The 18,093-nt window shown below is 45.7% G+C and overlaps 1 protein-coding gene across 5 annotated transcripts in view; it reads left to right on the top strand.

Moving 5' to 3' along the window:
- Positions 1 to 18,093, top strand: part of YEATS2 (YEATS domain containing 2) — a 91,161-nt gene that overhangs the window by 18,836 nt on the left and 54,232 nt on the right. For all 5 annotated transcript variants that reach the window (XM_019503701.1, XM_019503699.1, XM_019503698.1 and 2 more), the window contains exons 3-7: positions 5,720 to 5,817; positions 5,925 to 6,017; positions 8,990 to 9,232; positions 12,811 to 12,926; positions 14,426 to 14,587. In XM_019503701.1, the coding sequence (XP_019359246.1) occupies positions 5,720 to 5,817; positions 5,925 to 6,017; positions 8,990 to 9,232; positions 12,811 to 12,926; positions 14,426 to 14,587 (712 nt within the window). The remainder of the gene's footprint in view (positions 1 to 5,719; positions 5,818 to 5,924; positions 6,018 to 8,989; positions 9,233 to 12,810; positions 12,927 to 14,425; positions 14,588 to 18,093) is intronic.

Genomic DNA, 18,093 nt, shown 5'->3' with positions numbered 1-18,093 from the left:
TTGCCCCGCGCACAGATCCTGGGGCAAACGCCCTCTGTGCTTGCCCCGGGGGTGCGCGCAGCAGTGGGAGCCAGCCCCCTCCTTGCACCCCCCTAGATGATCAGCTTGCAGCTCTGTCCAGTGCCCCACCCAGCTGGACAGACTGAGCCCCACTCCTTCCCTCACCACAGGGGCCTCGATCTACCCCCACCCCACACTGATTCCCTTCCTCACCACCATCCCTTCCCCCGCAGCAGACTTACAAGCTGGATGCTGCTGGGCTGTGCTCCTGGCCACATGCATGGTGCATGCATGCACAGGGGCATTTATCAGTGACATTATCGGCCACATCAGCCAAAAAATCCTGATTGATGTATGGAAAATTGACAGTATGAGCAGTGCTGATACAATATGGCAGGGGTTTTTTAAGTTTTTAAAGCAGGTTACCCCTTCTGGTGGGTGGAGGGGGCGGTGCTGACAGCCAGCCAGATGCAGAGCCGGCAGTGCAGGGAGCTTGCGCGTGGCCGCCACCACCATCTGTACACTCTGTGTCGCCACCAGGCACCACTTTCCTGCACCCAAGTATCACTGCTTCTCCATGCAACCAGCTTTGTGTGCAGCCAGCTGACAGCACCCCCTCCCCCGCACCCCCGGCGTGCAGTGGCGCGGGGAGCTCGCAAATGGCGGCTGCCCCTGCTGCCATCCACACACTCAGCGCTGCCGCCACGCACAGTGTCAGTGGCAGGGTGGCAAGCAGCAACCACCCGCAGGTGCTGCCTACAGTGTCGGTGGTGTCTTTTGCTAGGAGGTGCGCCACCACGCTCAGGGGATACACATGCACCTGCATGCCCCGCCTACATGTCACCTCCGATTATCAAGGACAGGTAAAGTACCTGTCCTTGTATCTTGGATCCAGTAGCATTGCAATGCTGTAGAGAGGTTCTGATTCAATTTCAGCAAAGCATGTTTTCACAGCTTCCAGCAAAGTAACTTTCATAGTTTTAATTTTGTGATCTAAATCTGTAACTTCGCTCAAAAGCCTTTTTAAAGCCACAATGGATGGGATGACATCAGAAGCAGAGGCTGAGGATGAACTCAGTTCACATGCTAGTTCTTCAAAAGGGGCTACAACTATCACTACTTTTTCCATCAGCCCTCACTGATGTACAGTGAGAATTGCAGGGATTTCATAGTCAGCTGCATACACTCCAAGTACATGTTTCTGCTCCAGAAGGTTTTGCCGCATTGTAGTAAGTGCTGTTCCACCTTGTCTATACATCCTGCTGTAACCTCTTGGAAAGTATTCAGAGCTCAGTCTGCACCCCTTGAAGATGAGAATAGGCCAATGGAGAGTGTTTGAAGTGCCTAACGATTTTTCATCCGATAGCCCCACTCCTCCCTTACCGTGGGGGCCTTGATCTGCCCTCCTCCATGACCCTTCCTTGCCCCCCCCCCTCCAGACTTAGAGGCTGGATGCTGCTCTCCAAGCTTCTGGGCCGCATGTCAGCATTCAGATTGGTATCAGCTGATATGGCTGGCTAATAATCACCCATTGGTATTCGCCAAGAAAATCTTTATCGGTGCACCCCTACTTCATGTAATGATAGTTGCTTTGGCACAAGTTTTTCCTGCCCTGCTTCTTTCTTCTCTGTAGTCATCTTCAGGAAATCATTGTATTCAGTAGCATGGCATGTCTTCAAGTGCTATATTAAAGTTTGTTGTGTTGAAATACTAGTGTTGCCTCCACGTAAAATATTTGCGGCACATACTTTGCAATCAGCTAGTCTGTAATATATTTTAAAACTCAAATATGTCATCATAGAATAGGTATTATAACTTCTAATTATATACTATTTGAGATTCATGGAATCTTTTTTGAAAAATTTTATAAATAGGTCATAACTGGCCATGAACTATATTAGGGGCCCACTCTTATAGGGTTCCCAGGGGCTCCTCTACAGACTGGTAAAGATTAAAGAAAACCACTCTACCCAGTGGGACTCAGTCTAGAACAGGGGCGGGCAATTATTTTGGGCGGAGGGCCGCTTACCCAGTTTTGGCAAGCTGTCGAGGGCCACATGGGTAGCCCTGCCCCTTGACAGGTGCCCTGCCTCCTGGTCACCATCTTGGGGCCAATGTCCCAGGGCCAGCATGGGTGGGGCCCAGAGCAGGGCACAGGTTGGCAGAGGTCTGTGGAGCTGGGCTGGGCTGCACCAATAGGGAGAGGTGGGACCTGGCCTGGCTCCATAGAGCCCCTACTGGCTGGCACCCTGTACTCTTGTTGCCCTGCTCTGGGCCCCGCTGGCACTGGGACACCAGTGGGGGCCACGTGCACCTGCTCACTCCCAGCATGCCCCCAGTCCTGTGGTACAGACTGGGGGCAGCACGCAGCCCTGAACCTGCGCTCACTGTCAGGGAAGGAGCTAATGCTGAACTCGGGGGAAAGCGGCCTCTCGCCCGCCCCGTGGTTAGTGCTCCCTGCTGCAGCCACTCGCAGCCCATGCGGTACTGTCTTGAGCAGGCACAGGCAGCCCCACACGGGCTGCGAGCGGCTGCAGCATGGGGTACTGGGCGTGGGGCAGGCAAGGGGCCGCTTTTCCCTGTACTCAGCACCAGCTTCTAACCCGGCCCTGCAGCCGGCCTGGGGCCCGCTGGCTTTGGGTTGCACAGTGGCAGCAGCTGCAGCTCCCCTGCCCTGCTTGCCACGCCAGGCAGCATTTGCCACCCCTGCCTCTGTGCGTGGCAAGCCGGGGGGCCGCAGCTGCTGCAGGGTAGCCCTGGCGGGTGAGCCTGGAGCCAGCGCAAGGCCCAGGCTGGCAGCGGGGGCGGGTTACAAGCTGCTGCTGAGTGTGGGGAAAAGTGGCTTCTCCCCCACCCAGTGCCCCACGCTACAGCTACTTGCAGCCCTCGTGGGACAGCCTGTGCCTGCTCAGGACAGCCCCGCGTGGGCTGTGAACGGCTGCAGCAGGGAGTGCTGGCCACGGGGCAAGCAGGGGCTGCTTTTCCCTGGGTTCAGCCTTTCCTCGGGGTCCTTCCCACCCTTCCTCTTACCTGAGTTTCTGGTGCAGGGGCAGTCACATGGCCCCAGGCCATCAGCCCCTGCTGGGCTGAGCGGACCCTGCTGTTGTGAGAGCCTGCTGGGCTTTCCCGGGGTCTTACTGCCCCTGACTCCTGTCATTTTTGACAGGAACCAAGGACAGATCAATATTAATTTTCTAAATTTTTTAGGGGCCCCGTGGGCCCGATAGAATGGCCTTGTGGGCCTCATCTGGACTGTGGGCTGTATTTTGCCCACCCCGGTCTAGAAGATCCCATTAAGCATCTCTGTAATGCTTAGCTTCAGTTCTTAAACTGGATTTGTCTCCCCAGAGAGAAAATTCTTGTTAACAGCAGTATAGGGAGATGAGAGAGAACGTATCTGATTAACCACCCATCAGCCCTATTGTCTCTCTGCAAGTTTGTGTATGCACAGGCAAGCCCTTACCTCTCTGAAAGTGCAAAGTTTCAAGAAGTTAAATGAATAGAGAATACCAAACAAAAAGAAAGTGCTTTTTGTTGAAAACAGTGATTAAATTGAGGCTTCCTGACCAGTGTTTTGAATTGTGATTTAAATTTATTTGATTTAAATCAAACCTACCCTGTCACATGGTGCAACATGGTGTAGCATAAATCTGTTTGCTGAATAAAGGACTTGCTGTAGGCCTTCTGCCACCTCACCTGCACCTGGCCCCACTGTTCTGGATACAGCGCCTCAGAGGTGCCTATATACAAAGGCTGCTTTGATGCATTGGAATTACAGCATGTCAAGCAGACTATATTAATCAAGTCTGCTGGAGTGTGAATTACTGCGCTCCAGCAGACTTCAGTGTTTTGTGCATCAGCATCCCTGCGCTTAAAAATGGTGGGTGGGAGTGCTTAAACTAAACCTTGTCAAACAAGCTTCAGTTCAAGCACCCCCTTCCCCCCTGAAACCTCCATTTCTAAGGGTGGGGATGCTGATAGAGGAGATATGGAGGCACTTTAATTAGCGTGGCTTTCGGAGCTGCTTTACTTAAAGTGTCACCACCCCACACGCGCATGCACACACACTCCTGGAGCACATATAAACGTGCCCATGCTAGTTGCAGCCCCTGCCCTTCTACCCCAGCCTGGGGGCAGGTGCCTGAGCCTGAGGCTGCCCAGGGCTGGGTGGTCTCTGGGCCAGGTTCCATGCCAGAGTAAGGACCCTGCCCTGGCCTGGCAGGTGGGAGGGAACCCAGACATCCCTGGGCCCCAGCCAGAAGGCATAATTATCGAAGAACATTATTGGTGACAACAGTCAAAAGCTGATAGCCAATAATGTAAATTTCCCTTTTATCAGTGCTGATCTGATAAGCAACCAATGTACGGTGCACCTCTAATGTTCACTAACTCAGTTTTAAACACAAAATTTGTTTAGATAAACTTACCTTTCTTTTTTATGTATATAGCACATTGTAGGTCATTTAATTAGAGAGTAAAGGTTTTAAAATCCTGTTTTTATGCATTTTAATTGAATTGCAGTTTCCATCCAAATAGCGTTTGAGAGGCCAGGGTAGGAATTAGAAAATGACAAGCAAAAATAAGGTCTAACTTTAGTCTAACAACTATATTTTATCAACAGGTGTTAATGGTCAACCAGCGCAAATCAATTTTTCTTTAAGAAAATAGTTAAAAATCTTAAATGCAAGACAAGATTAAAATTGGTTATTTAAATCTGGGATTCTTGCTCAATAGTTTAATTCATGATTAAAAGTAATCACTTTAAAGTAATCCACCCTTGTTTATTCCATGCTTCAAGGGAGTACAGGAAGGTGCTTTGTATTGGATGACGGTATTCTAGATTTAATCTTGCTAGGTCCAAACTGACTCTGAATCTGTTGCCTATCCTTCTGGGTATACCTGTGAAAAGAGATTATTTTTAAAAGGGATCTAAGCCTTTCTCTCGTCTCCTGGTAACAGTGACAAGTCTTTTATTTTATATTTCAGGAGAGTGAAGGGACCTCTTGATACTTTCACTTGGTTCAAAGGCATGTTGTAGATATGTTATAAGTTGTATGGTTTTTAGGCCAGAGAAGGGACCCTGACACCTGTCTGTTGTTGTGTTGCTACCTGCAAGAATTTGAATGAAATTATTCAACAGAAATATAGTCCTATCTATGTTAAGGAAATTCATATGGGTGTATTTAGATTGTTGTAAACCCAGCTTCGTAACAGAGCTCAACATCTGCTTTAGGGCTGTGCTTTACTAATGAGATGCCACACTGGTGTGATGTAATTCTCATTAAAGCATAGACAGCCTAAGAGAATAGAAAAAATGTATGTACTTCCCTTTGTATTGTAAGATGCAGTCTTCTCTTGCCACGGTTCTTTTTGCAGTATTATATAGCTTTGGGTAAAAATGACAGAAAGTAGCCCCTGAATTTCTACCACTTTCCTGCTTCTGCTGATGAGTCTGCAGGCTCATTGTTTAAAAAAAACAAACAAAAAAACTTTTATATAACTCAGCTGACAGGCTTTGTCATTTTATAGACAAATTTTGATTTGATGCCAAAAAGAAGTAAAAGAGATTGGCAGAGAGGCTTTCCAACTTCTTGGGCTCAGTCCAGGACCTCTGCATTTTACTTTTCTTTCTTTTTATATTCCTCCAATTGTTTCATTTAGAAATATTTGCCTCTGAAACCGTCCTTCTCTTTTTATTTGCATGTATGTCTTTGAACAGCTCGAGATGCTGCTGTGCAGAAGATTGAGACAATTATTAAAGAGCAGTTTTCTGTTGAAATGAAGAATAAGGAACATGAAATTGAAGTCATAGATCAGGTACAAAGGTCATGTTCTTAAAAGCAGCTAACATCTGTTTGCATCAAGGAGTATTGGAAAGTGCTGCTTTTGCTGTACTTTATAATACGGTATCTTTCTTTTTATAGCGCCTGATCGAGGCAAGAAGAACGATGGATAAGCTGCGTGCCTGCATTGTGGCTAACTATTATGCATCTGCTGGTCTTCTTAAAGCAGGAGAGGTAAAAATTACTTTGGAATAATGAGACTTGAGAATATTGGCCAAGGTAGAGAGCATAAATTCATGAGTTGATCGGTTTTTGTATTTTGCTTTTGAAGTACACAGAGGTAGAAAGCTTGCAATCTGAACTGCAGTGGAAAAATGAAAACTGAGTTGTACACAGATATATGTGCTATCACTGACCAGGCTGCAGAGGCATTTGGCTCAGATGAATTATAAACAGTTAAAAGGGTCTCCTAGGGTGGCCACCTTTTAATATATGACCTGAAGTAACTGACTTCTGCAGTGTTCACCAGCAGTGTGTGAGCACAGCTCAGGTCACAGCTGTTAATAAATGTGTCTGTGCGGCACGCTTTGGAGTAGGATCATTATCTTCCATTTTACAGGGGAGGAATGCAGGCAACAGAGGGATTTAGTGACATGTCCTGAATTAGAGAGGAAGTGTGTGGTCAAACTGGGAGGAGAAATGCATATCTTCTCTGTCTCAGTGCCTGAACCCTAAACTGTCCTTACATTTGCACTGCATTCATGGCTTTATAGAATGTCTGCAGTGAACCAGGAAGTACCACAGAGGCTTCAAAAGGGGGAAAATCAGAAACTGATACTTACTACTGAATGCTAAGTCCCTCTGGCTAATCAGTGAGCGTGTTAAGACCAAATTCCTGGGATTAACTTCAGATTCATTTTTGATTTGCCGTTCACCTTGAGGTTACCAGTTTTGGGGGTTTTGGGACACTTTTGTCTCAGTTCTGCTTACTGTTTCAAATGATACTACAAAATGCAGGGCTGTCAGCTGAAAGCCCTGGCCTTGCCTGGCCTCTGTGATTCCCAGATGCATGGTTAGATCCAGCAAGGTTGCTTTTCTTGCACTGCTGTTCTTTTGTGATTTCCAAGAGGCTTTTAAAAACCTTTAGCTTGCTTTCTTGCCTCCCCAAATGCATGTTGAAGAACTGGCATGAAGAAGGAGTTTGGTGGTATAGGGAGGAGTGTATCTATTTCCCTGGGGGGTTTTTTGATTGTCTGTGTTTGACAACTGAGCTGGCTTCTGATCTTTCTAAGCACTCCCTCTTGTACCATAGTAAGACATAATAGCAAAGAACTTGTACATTGCACTTCATCATGTAAAGTTTGCTTTTGCTTGCTGAGACTCTTACATGTCACAAGTACAAAATTCTTTTAAAAAATTATTCTTGCTCTTAATTGGCTAAAAAAACTACAGACATTTCCCTAAGTGGTTTTGTCCTTTAGGTTTTATGAATCTGTTTCTGGTAGTAAAGTCCAGGTGTATTTTTATTTGAACCCTCTCCAAGGGTCTAATTTCCATGCTGGCTAAGGTGCTTGTATTTTTATGATCGTTGCCATTTAGCCACTTGTTTTAAAATGTAGTTAATATTAATTTGTTTTATTGCTACCTATCACAGTTTTACTTTCAGTTCCAGTAAAGTGACTCTTGCAGTTTAAATGCCTGCAAGTTTTCAGGCAGCTATGCTTAACATGTATAATACATTTATAATATGAAAACAAACAACTTTTCTTAGCAAATGAACTTAATACGTACTGGTAGATTAAAGTGTTTATTACCTTTTCCTTCACATTAGAAAGTAAAGTGTTCCTTTCCAGGGTTAAAGGAAAACAAAACAGGATATAGACTTTTTTCCTCCTTTGGTGCAAGGATTTAAAATCAGTTCTGTTTGGGTATTTGGGGAGGTTTACGGTAGAGGTTTAAATCTTTTCTACCCTATTTTTCATGAATACTTTCTGAAAGCCTGGTAAGATTATTATATTGCAAAGTACTGAAGAAGTCAAAACTCAGAATCAAGGAAGGGGAAGATATGCTTTTTAACAGCTTTTTAAATCCAAATGCCTCATAGACTGTTGGGAAGAAAGTTTGTTATCAGCAATGGAATTTTCAGAAGCACTTTTGGAAATCCCAGGCCAAAGATTCCAACTCCCCAACTCCAGCCTTTTTGGTTGAAGGCTGAGAGAACTTGCATCCGTTCCCTGTCTTTCCTAAGGAAGCTTCCTTGGTGAAACTTAAATACATAGATATGCATATTTGTTGATATCTATAAGTTTAAAAACAAGCAGACCTCTTAAGCCTCGTTATGCGTGGGAAGTGCATGTTTTGGCTTTTTATTGTTATTTTTTACATGTCACCCACAGAGGCCCTATGTTAAGAAAGAGATAAGATTAGATGTAGTATATCAGGTTTGGTATGCCTTGCAGGCATTTGTAATCAAATTATTCTTGACCTTCTGATTAATTTTTGTGAGCAGACAGGGCACTGATGGATGCAGCTTGTCTCTTAGGCCTTTATAAAGCCCCAAGTGTAATACCATGATGAAGAAGCTAGTGCAGGGGTAGGCAAGCCCTGGGATGGGTGCCAGAGTGTGACACACAAAGACATTTTGCTTGGCATGCACATCTCTGGGCAATTGGCAGGGAAGGGGTCAGGGCTGAGCTGCCACAAGGATCAGGCACCTCACACCTCCCCTGCCATCTGCCCCTTGCATGCCAACATCTTACCAGTTGAGGTTGCTGGTGTTTTTGGCACTTGGCTCAAAAACGTTGCTGACTCTTGAGCTAGTGCACTTAAACTCCCTGTCTACCAGCAAGAATCAAGCAACTTATGCAGTGTGATGCTATTGCTCGTACTGTGAGAGTGTATGTGCTTGCAAGCAAAAGGAAACTTTTTTGTTTTTTCATCTAGCAGCAGTCTGCAAAGTAATCTGCATATGTTGCAGGCTTCAGTTCCAAAGTCAGATAGATTTCTAGGATCAGGGAGGCTGAAGCATTGGAATTGGCAACATTTTGGGCCCATCTTCCTAAAACAATGTTTGGAGGGACATGCTTTACTCATGAGTTGTTTATTTCTGCGCACTGATATTTTGCTCTTCCTTTTTTGGCATAGATAGACCCAATTTTTTCTGGTCTGGAAAAATTAACAGATCTTCCTGGACTCTCTTATTGCAGGGAACCAAGACATGTGACTCTATGGTTTTTAATCATCCTTCAATCAAGAAGTTCTTGGAATCACCATCCAGATCATCCTCTCCTGCTAACCAGGGGTCAGACACTCCATCTGCCAATCACTCAGAAAGTGACTCGCTATCTCAGCACACTGATTTCCTTCTGGACAAAGACAATGGCAATCTAGATGTGGAAGAACGATTGACGAACAACCTGGATCAGAGACCAAATAGAGGCACTGGACGGGTAAAAAAAAAGCTTGAGCAATGGTGATAATGTTTAAAGAGGGTGGGAGAAAGGGTTGAAGGCTCTTGTGATCACAGGACTTCTTACCCACCTACCAGTGGAAATTGTCCTGGCTCTGAGGTATGTGTGTTTCTTCACCAAGCTCTCCAGACTTCTAGCTGCCCTTCGACTAACAGCTCATTCCATTGCTTTCAGCCAGGATTTCAGACTTGCCCAGCATCTGTCTTAACTGTGGAAGTAACTTGAGTTCTCTGCACTCCAGTTAAGGCTGCTGGAGGTAGTCTCTCAAAACAGAGTAGTCAGACTGGAAAATTCTGGAGCTATGTAGTAATTGTGTTAGTGCTCCCTGATGGAACTCTAACTCTGATTAGAATCACCACCATGGTAAAGTTAATGCTTTATTTGTAACAAAGAAAGCAAAGACAAGCCCTGTGTAGCAGTTTGTAATTCCCAACAAAATTTTAGGGAAGTCATTAAGTTTGTAGCTTTCTACTGACCCACTGGGAATCTTGCCATTTTGGATTGGTCTGTTACTAGTACTGTGGCCTGGTTTTATATCCCAAGAAAGTTGCATCACTTATAGTAGGTGAAGTTTTCAGAATTGCTGGATCTGGGCTTGGCCTGCTTGCTGTCCCTAGGTACAACATGCCAACTGGCAAGGTTATTGTCATTGGTTAGATCATCCTGAGGATGTTGAAACACACAACCCCCTCTTTCCCTCAGAAACAGGGAGCTAGAAATCCCTCATTCTCATAAGAGACACAAACTTGTACCCTGTCTTTAGCTCCCTTACCTCTGATGAACGGAACAGAAAGGTTGAAAATTAACATACTCTGAGCAAAAGTATAAATAGTCCTTTCTCCTCCAGAAAAATAGGTTCTTTACTGTAAACAGCCCTACTTAGCAGTCCTCCTTCCCTCTTGTCTATGCCTAACTGGACCCGCAGGGAAGTCATAAGCAGTTTCACGTGGTAGATTTTTCCTCTGTCTGCAGGGTAGAACTTACTCTCTTCAGTTGTTCCAAAGAAAGTAATCCACTCCCTTTCAGGTTCCCAGGCTTGTATTCATGAAGAGTCAGTGGCGCTCATTATCTTAGGAACATGCATCTCTTTTACAAACATATGAACTAGGCCTTACAGCGAGTCTGTGAGGCAGACAGTACTTAATACTGAGCTCCCTTTACACGAGGGCATTCTTATTTAAAGCCCCTTAGTGAGCCATTTGCCCAGCTGGGAATGCTACCTACGGGGCCTAGGAGTAAAGACTTTAGTCCTAACAATTGCTGAGTATGACTTTGACAAAGCATGTCTAATAGAAAATTGCTTTGACCTTCTAGAAAATGCTAATAAACCTGTCCATGTATCACAGGGAAATAGGAGTATCAACAGTTGATACTGTTGCAGTAGAACCTCTTTAATCTGTCAGGAGGGAAAGGACTAGGGCTGTGCAAAGTTTTGGCAGCTGTTTCATTTTGGAGGTGTTTCGGGCTGTTTTGGCACCCAAAACACTGAATCTGAATTGAAACAGAAGGCTCAGAAACATCTCTGAAATGAAATAAGGCATCCTAAATATTTTGGAAATGTTTCAGAGAATTTTGGAGTTTTGGAGCGAGGCATGCAGGGAAACAGCTGTACACTGCTGCCCTGCCATGTAACTTGGCTTCACAGGGAGCAGAGATCCATGCCAGGGGTCTCCTCGCCACTGCTGCCTGCCCTGTGCTGCTCCAGCGATGCAGAGTTGCACAGGGAGGGCGGCGGCAACGAGGAGACCGAGACCATGGCGCAGATCTCTGCTCCCTGCGGAGCCAGGTCGCATGGCAGGGCAGTGCTGGTCCCTGCCATGCGACCTGGCTCCGCAGGGAACAGAGGTCATGGGGCAGGCAGCAGCGATGAAGAGACCCTGGCATGGATCTCTGTTCTCTGTGGAGCCGAGTCAAATGGCAGGGACCAGCAAGCTTGCTCGCCACTGTGTGCTGCTTCCCTGCCCCGCAACCTGGCGTGACAGGGATCAGAGATCCACATGGGGGTCTCCTTGCCTGCAGAGAGGGCAGCAGCCCTCCCCTGGGCGAGCTACCCATGGGCCCCATCCTCCTCCCCACTGGGGCCCGGCAGCCCCCGGCCCCAACCCCTGCCTGGCTGGGTAGGGCTGTGCGAAGCTTTCCTTGCAGCCCATTTGACACAGATTTGGAGAAGATTCAGCAAAGCCGAATCTCTGAAACAGATTCAGCTGAAACGAAACAGGACAGCGATCTGAAACACTAAAACGAATCGCTGTCCTCCGAAACGACCGAATCAGAAACCAAGTCAAAACACAGCTGATTCAAACAGCCCTACAAAGGACCCGTTGTAGGCAACTAGATTCTGCAGCTTAGCAACTGTTCAGTAACATTTGATGGAAACGGCCAGTATTCTGTATCAGACATGTAATACAACTTCAGTGATGATCAGGAATGTCCATTGGAGACTAAAGTGTCTTGCCAAGGCTGTGTCCTCACTGGGAGTTCTCTACTGGTATGCCGCATTGTCAGAGGGTTTCTAGCATGGACTTGGCTATGCTGGTAAAACCCTGGGACTAGTTGGCACAGCTGTGTCTCTTGGGATCTTTTCTCATCACACTTCTGGCTGATGTGGTTGTGTCCTGGCAAAGTTTGTAGAGTAGAAATCTATCAGGAGAGGCTTCATTCTGCCTTGGAGCACTGCTGAGTGGCAGGAAGGAACTTGAATTGTGTCCGTTGCTTTCTGGCCTGACCCTGCATCCAAGTCTGGATCTGATCTGTTGTTCTCTAAACTACCAGCACACAAAAATGCCATTTTCGTTGCTGACCCAATGTATTTTCAGGCTACTGAAGGTCCTGATGTAGTCTCAGGACAGTGATTTCTGTCCGTCAGAGCCCAGAAAAATATATGTAGTCCTCTTGCAAATGACACATCTTTGTTATGTACCAGGTTACATAATTACTTCACCATGTGGACTGGTCCTTCAGTTAATCAGAGAGATTGTGCTTCAGGGTCATTTACATTGGTTTTTATTATACCAGCTGATTGTTATGGATTCACTGACTTTGGATGTTGGCAGCATCTTGTTGACCTTCATTCTCTGGGTAGGAGCTAGATTCTGCCACCAAACAGGCCTGGTGCTGCCACTGAAGTCACAGGTGGCAAGCAGCAGGGGGCAGAATTTGGCTTTAAGAAAACAGGGCCAACTCCCAAAGGCAGCTAATGATTTTGGGCGCACAACTTCAGATGCTCTTCAGGGACTTGGTTTTCAGGCAGCATGTGCACTATGATTTCTGAAAATCAAGTCTCTTTCAAACAGGGCGCCTAAAATCATAAGTCACTTTTGAAAGTTGTCACCCAAGTTCCATTCCCTGGCAGACAACCCAAACTAAGCATTGCCCTACAGCGTTTGTTATAGATGAATTGTTTAAATGTGTACATTTAATAATTTAAATATCTGTGTTTTGGGAACGTTGTGATTGGTCTTTCATTGGATGGACTGGGTTTTAAACAGTACCTTACTTTCTAGCACCAACCAAAGCAGCATCCAAGTAAATTTTTATTTTTTTTATTTTTCCTTCAGGACACTTCCGGTGTTTTGAGCGCTCAGAAAGCAGGGCAGCGAAATGCTGGTCTGTCAAGTGAGGAGACGTCACGGCTCTTTGTGAAGAAAACAATAGTTGTTGGCAATGTCTCCAAGTTAGTATCCAAGGGCGTAACTCCTAGCTGTCAAATTGAGTTTGAGTTAAATTTGGGGAACAACAAATAATTGCTGTAGGGTCACTAAACAAGGGTGGACTCTTCAATCAAGAGTTGTACTAGCATCTTTAATCCTGTCCCTGCTGGGTCTTAGCAATATGTGGTGGCCAAGGGATTGTGTGTCATGCCTGTTGTGAATGAGATGGGAAGTGGTTTGGGGAAGAAGGAATATTGAGAGTTGGTAGGTAGCCCTGGCAAGCTCTGAAGCATAAATGGAAGAATCCCAGATGGTAATGATCAACTGCTGTGTCGTTCCAATTGTGGGCATAGCTATATATTTTTAATTGCTTGGTTATATTGCAGAAGCTGTTGAATGAAGGTGAAAGCAAATGAAAAATAATTTTGTGCCTGATCAGAGTTCCTGGCAACATTTTTGCTAAGTTTTTTAATTTTAATCAGTCATTTTTTCAGTTTGAGTCTAGTGTCATTGGGCATGGCCAAACATAATGTGAACAAACTGTGGATAAGCCTAGTGCAGGCATATCCCAGCATCAGTGGAACTTGGTTCTGGCTGTGGTAGGGTAATAAACAGAAAGACATAGTTATGAACACTTCAACAAATCAGAACACTTTCTGTTTTCAAACTGGTCAAAAATTGGCAGTATGGTAGGAAAGAAGCTAAACCCACCTCATTATGGGAAATAACATGTAAAAATTAGGAAAACATCAAAGAAGTTTATTTGAAGTTTTTGTAGCATTCCCCCCCCGAATGGAACATTTTAAAACATTGAAATGAAAGGGTAAAGGATGCATTTAAAAAGAAAATAAAGAAGTTCTTCATTCTGCAAGTCTTAGATTAGCTCACCTTCTGGCCATCAAACTATAGCGTTATTCTCAAATCAGGTTTTTCCCCATCCCTTGAAGTAGGAAGTATCAGCTTGTGTGCTAATGCTGTTTGATAGGTCTCAAAAGCACCCCTACAATCTGAATTCAGAGCTAGACTTTGCCCAGTAGAATTTATTGTAATTAGTTCGTTCACATTCAATCTAGGTATTTATGATGCTAGAGTTCAAGTCTGGTGTTTGCAAAATATTTTTCAAGGTGATTGATATTTTCAAAACTTAATGAAGGGGGTTTAGTAGGAAAATTCTCTTGCTGGTGCCACGATAAGATAAATACTAAAAATTGGAAGTAAAGCTTAAAGAAAGAAATGAATGAGAAGTTGTTTCACTCTAAACAGCAGCAAACGAGCAAGGACACCAGGAAAATGCACATAAAGCAAGATTATTAAAAGCCCTTCATATACTTTTCTGGAGGATAAGGGGTTTGCGAGGTTTGATGAATTGTTGGAAGATAGAATTAAGATGACCCCAAAATGTACAACAGATTAGACATAAGTTAGCTTTATACAGTTCCAGTAACTCAACATACCTTTCCAAACGGGATTGAAAAGAGAAAAATTTTCTGTATGTTTAATATTTTTTTTTGCTTTCTGCCAGGTACATTCCTCCTGACAAGAGAGAGGAGAACGATCAGTCAACCCATAAATGGATGGTGTATGTAAGAGGCTCTCGGAGAGAACCCAGCATAAATCATTTTGTCAAGAAAGTTTGGTTCTTCCTTCATCCCAGCTATAAACCCAATGATCTGGTGGAAGTCAGGTAAAAAAGAATCACTTGAGAGTTTGAGCTTGTCAAGCTTTGAAATACTGAGATTGTCAAAAAGTTAGCTCCTTTTTATGGGACCTCTTTGGGAATCTTGGCTTAACATCTGACTTGGCTTAATTGTAGCTAATTTTCAAGGTATTTTCAGCACATGCTAAATATTACCTGGCCAGAAACACCAGCTTGCTTAGAGAGCTTTTCCTGCTGGGGAAATTTTTTAAATACTGTGTTTCATATTAGTGATACAGCTTGCTGTATCTACTATATTTACTACCTTGTTGGTCTTACTGCCTGTTACACTTCTATTATTTTAAATAGGCATACTCTTCTACCTAGTCCAATGTGAAAATAGTGTCACCTAGAAAGTCAGTTTACCAGTGTCTGTTAACATTCCTGTTTGTGTAAAGCAGGGGTATCAAACATTTTCCCCACAGGCTGCATGCAGCCTGTGGAGCCCCATAATCTAGCCGCTCATGCTACATTTCTTGATGTGCTGGACCATCCCCCTGCACAGTGTCCAGGGTGTATAATACCCACTCAGGCCAGCATCCTGGACCAGCCTGGGTGAGTGCTGCCAGTGCTGGATCAGGCATGTGGGCCCGGGGTGGTCTCTGGGCCTGATCTGGCCCGTGAGTGAGCTCTGCACCTCTCATCGGGCATGCAGGACCAAATGAGTTTGACACCTGTGGTTTAAAGCTGTGTGTGTTTGAGGAAGGAGCTTTGTCTGTCAAATGTCTCTTCACACTGATGTCTGTTCCTGGGTTTAACTGTTTACTTTGCTTTGAGGAATGAATTCCATGTCACCCTGGCTGTCTTGACACTGCAGAAACACTGATAAATGCAGCAGCCTTTCCAAACCATTTTATGTAGGCATGCCATTAGTAGATAGGGGTAAATTTGGGTGCATTATCTGGGGAGCTTTCATACTATTTTATTTTAATATATTTATTCCATTTTTATAATTAAATCTTTTTTTTTGTAAGCTGCCATTTTTGATTAATTATAAAAATGGAATAAACATATTAAAATAAAATAGTATGAAAGCTCCCCAGATAATGCAGTAAATAAAATGGTCGTATACCACTTTCAGAAGTGTCTAGGTTTGGGTGCTGATGAACTGCAAGGTTGTGGGGGAAGGAGTTCCAGAACTCAGGAATGACTGCTGAGAACGACCTTCCTACATGTTTTCACCAAACAAATTTGGCATACAAACATAGGTGGTGGAAGGCTGAGGCTAATGGGACTTAGCGCCCCCCAGACACAGGGCGGTGGGCTCTGGGCAGCTGCGACAGGAATGGGGAGGGGTACGCACGCAGCAGTGAGGAAGGGTGTGGGGCTGGGGCAGGGGCAAGTGCTACACAGCTGGGACAGGGCGCAGGACAGCACCATGAACAGCTCATCTGGGGGCTCCTGCTGCTATGTGCATGCAGGGAGGGCATGGGGGTGTACCCCAAGATGTGCGCGCAGGGTAGGCCAGGCTGCCTCTGCGGACTGAAGCTGGGGGCAGCATCGGGCTCTTCCCACTGAGGGGGCTGGGGCAGGTGGTGGTGGTGCTGGGACGGGGAATACAGGTGGGGGGGCTGCAGCCACCCCAAAGTTCGCTGTAATCCCTCAACTCCCCTCCAAGCACTGCTGCTGGCTGGCCTCAGCCTGCAGTGGCAGCCTGCCCCACCATACGCTCAGATCTGGGGCACATGTCTCCCATGCCCTCCTGGGGTGCATGCTGTGATGGGAGCCAATCTCCCCATGCCCCTAGGATGAGCCACTCGCAGCTCCGTTCTGCACCCTGCCCCAGCTGTACAGCACCTTCCCCTGCCCCAGTCCCTCCCTTACTGCTGTGGGGGGCGCAGACCGAGGCCCCAGCGATGACGGAAGCAAAAGGGCACAGGTAGGAACAGGGGTTAGGGTGAGTGGGGCCCCGGCTGGGTTGGGTAGTGGGACAAGCAGAGGCCATGTGCCCCCTCCCCATCTCTGCATGTGGCGGGGGTGACTGCCACTGTGCACTGGGCTTTGAGCCCTGCTGCCCCGAGAGCTGCACAACTCCACGTGTCCCGCCGCCTAGTGGTGGCAGGCACGTGGTGTTGTGCTGCTCCCAGGGCAGCTAAAGCAGGGAGTAAATGCCAGCATGCAGTGGCAGCTGCCTGTGCCTTGCCCACAGGTCAGGGGGGCATGTGCCCCCCAGGTCTCCGCTTGTCCCACTACCCAGTCTGGCTAGGGCCCCACTCACTCCAACCCCTGCTCCTGCCTGTTTCCTGCTCCCTCCCTCACCGCTGGGGCCTCAATCTGTTCTCCTTCCTGTGGCCCTTTCCTCTCCCCCCCCATCCCTTCCCCTACAGACTTGCCTGATGGGGAAGGGAGCTACACGAGCTCAGCCCCCCCACCCCCCTCCCCTAAATATTTTTTTTCTCCCTCTTCCTATGCATACAGATGGTACTTGGAAGAGGTTGCTCTTGGCTGACCTTACAGGTTGTAATGGGACATGTAGGAAAAGGCAGTTCCTTGGATTTGTAGTTTATAGCCATGTGGGTCAAAAACACCTTGAATTGCACCCAGGTCATGAAATCTGCCAGAGACCACCACCACCTCTGCCTTGTCTGGGTTCAGCTTCAATTGCTTCACCTATATCCAGTCCCCATCTGTAGCCAGACACTAAATAAAGACTGAGACTGCAGGGCCTGGATTGGATGAAAAAAGAGATGGCATTGTGCATCATCATCATGCTGATGGCAGCTCCAAATCTCTATACAGCCTAGCTCAAATCTATCTGCTAGGGGAGAGAGTTGCCAGATGATTCATTTAGGGCTTCAGCTGTTGAGCATTGCCAAGTTTAAGATTTGGATTACAAATATCAGTCACAAAGATACATGGTAGGGAAAATTTCTTAGAAGCAACCATGTTCTTTCAGGTATTATAAGGGTCAGGGAGTATCCAGGTACAGTGGTATCATAAAAGAGAGTACTGTGCTCTTATACTGCACGACTCTTAAACTACTCTACAACTGTCCATTCTCTTTTGCTAGCTGTTCCTTTCCTTATTTCCAGTATCTATTAAAAATGCTGTGTATTTCCTGGTTTGACGTCTGTAGTTTAGTTTTTTTCTTTCTAGCCAAATCTCAGCCATTTTTATTTACATGGCCATTTGGACTGATAGTACCTTCAATGCTTCATGTACCTTGTTTCACAGTGAACTATTGGTTTTAAGTATATTTTAAGCAAGTTTTTTTAGTAATATATGATAAGACAGTAATAGCAAGTAGAAATGAAAGAGTCACATTTTAAATAGAGATACATTTACCTGCCTTTTCCAAGATTTAGGGAATAATATTTGCAACAATGAAGTGCTTCTTCACTATCTTCTATTGTAAATTGTGGGTGTTGGCCTTCTAAAAACCTTGTGTTTTTCTCTTTTTTTTTTCTTTAACTGGGTGCTGTAGGGGAGGGAGACTGAAAATTCTGCCTCGGAAACTCAGTGTGGAAAGGGTTTTTTTTTTTTTTTTTTTTTTT

The sequence above is a fragment of the Gavialis gangeticus genome, unplaced genomic scaffold, assembly GCF_001723915.1.
Source record: "Gavialis gangeticus isolate Ggan-Ray unplaced genomic scaffold, GavGan_comp1, whole genome shotgun sequence".
NCBI lineage: Eukaryota > Metazoa > Chordata > Crocodylia > Gavialidae > Gavialis > Gavialis gangeticus.
This window is presented reverse-complemented; position numbering and strand designations above follow the sequence as displayed.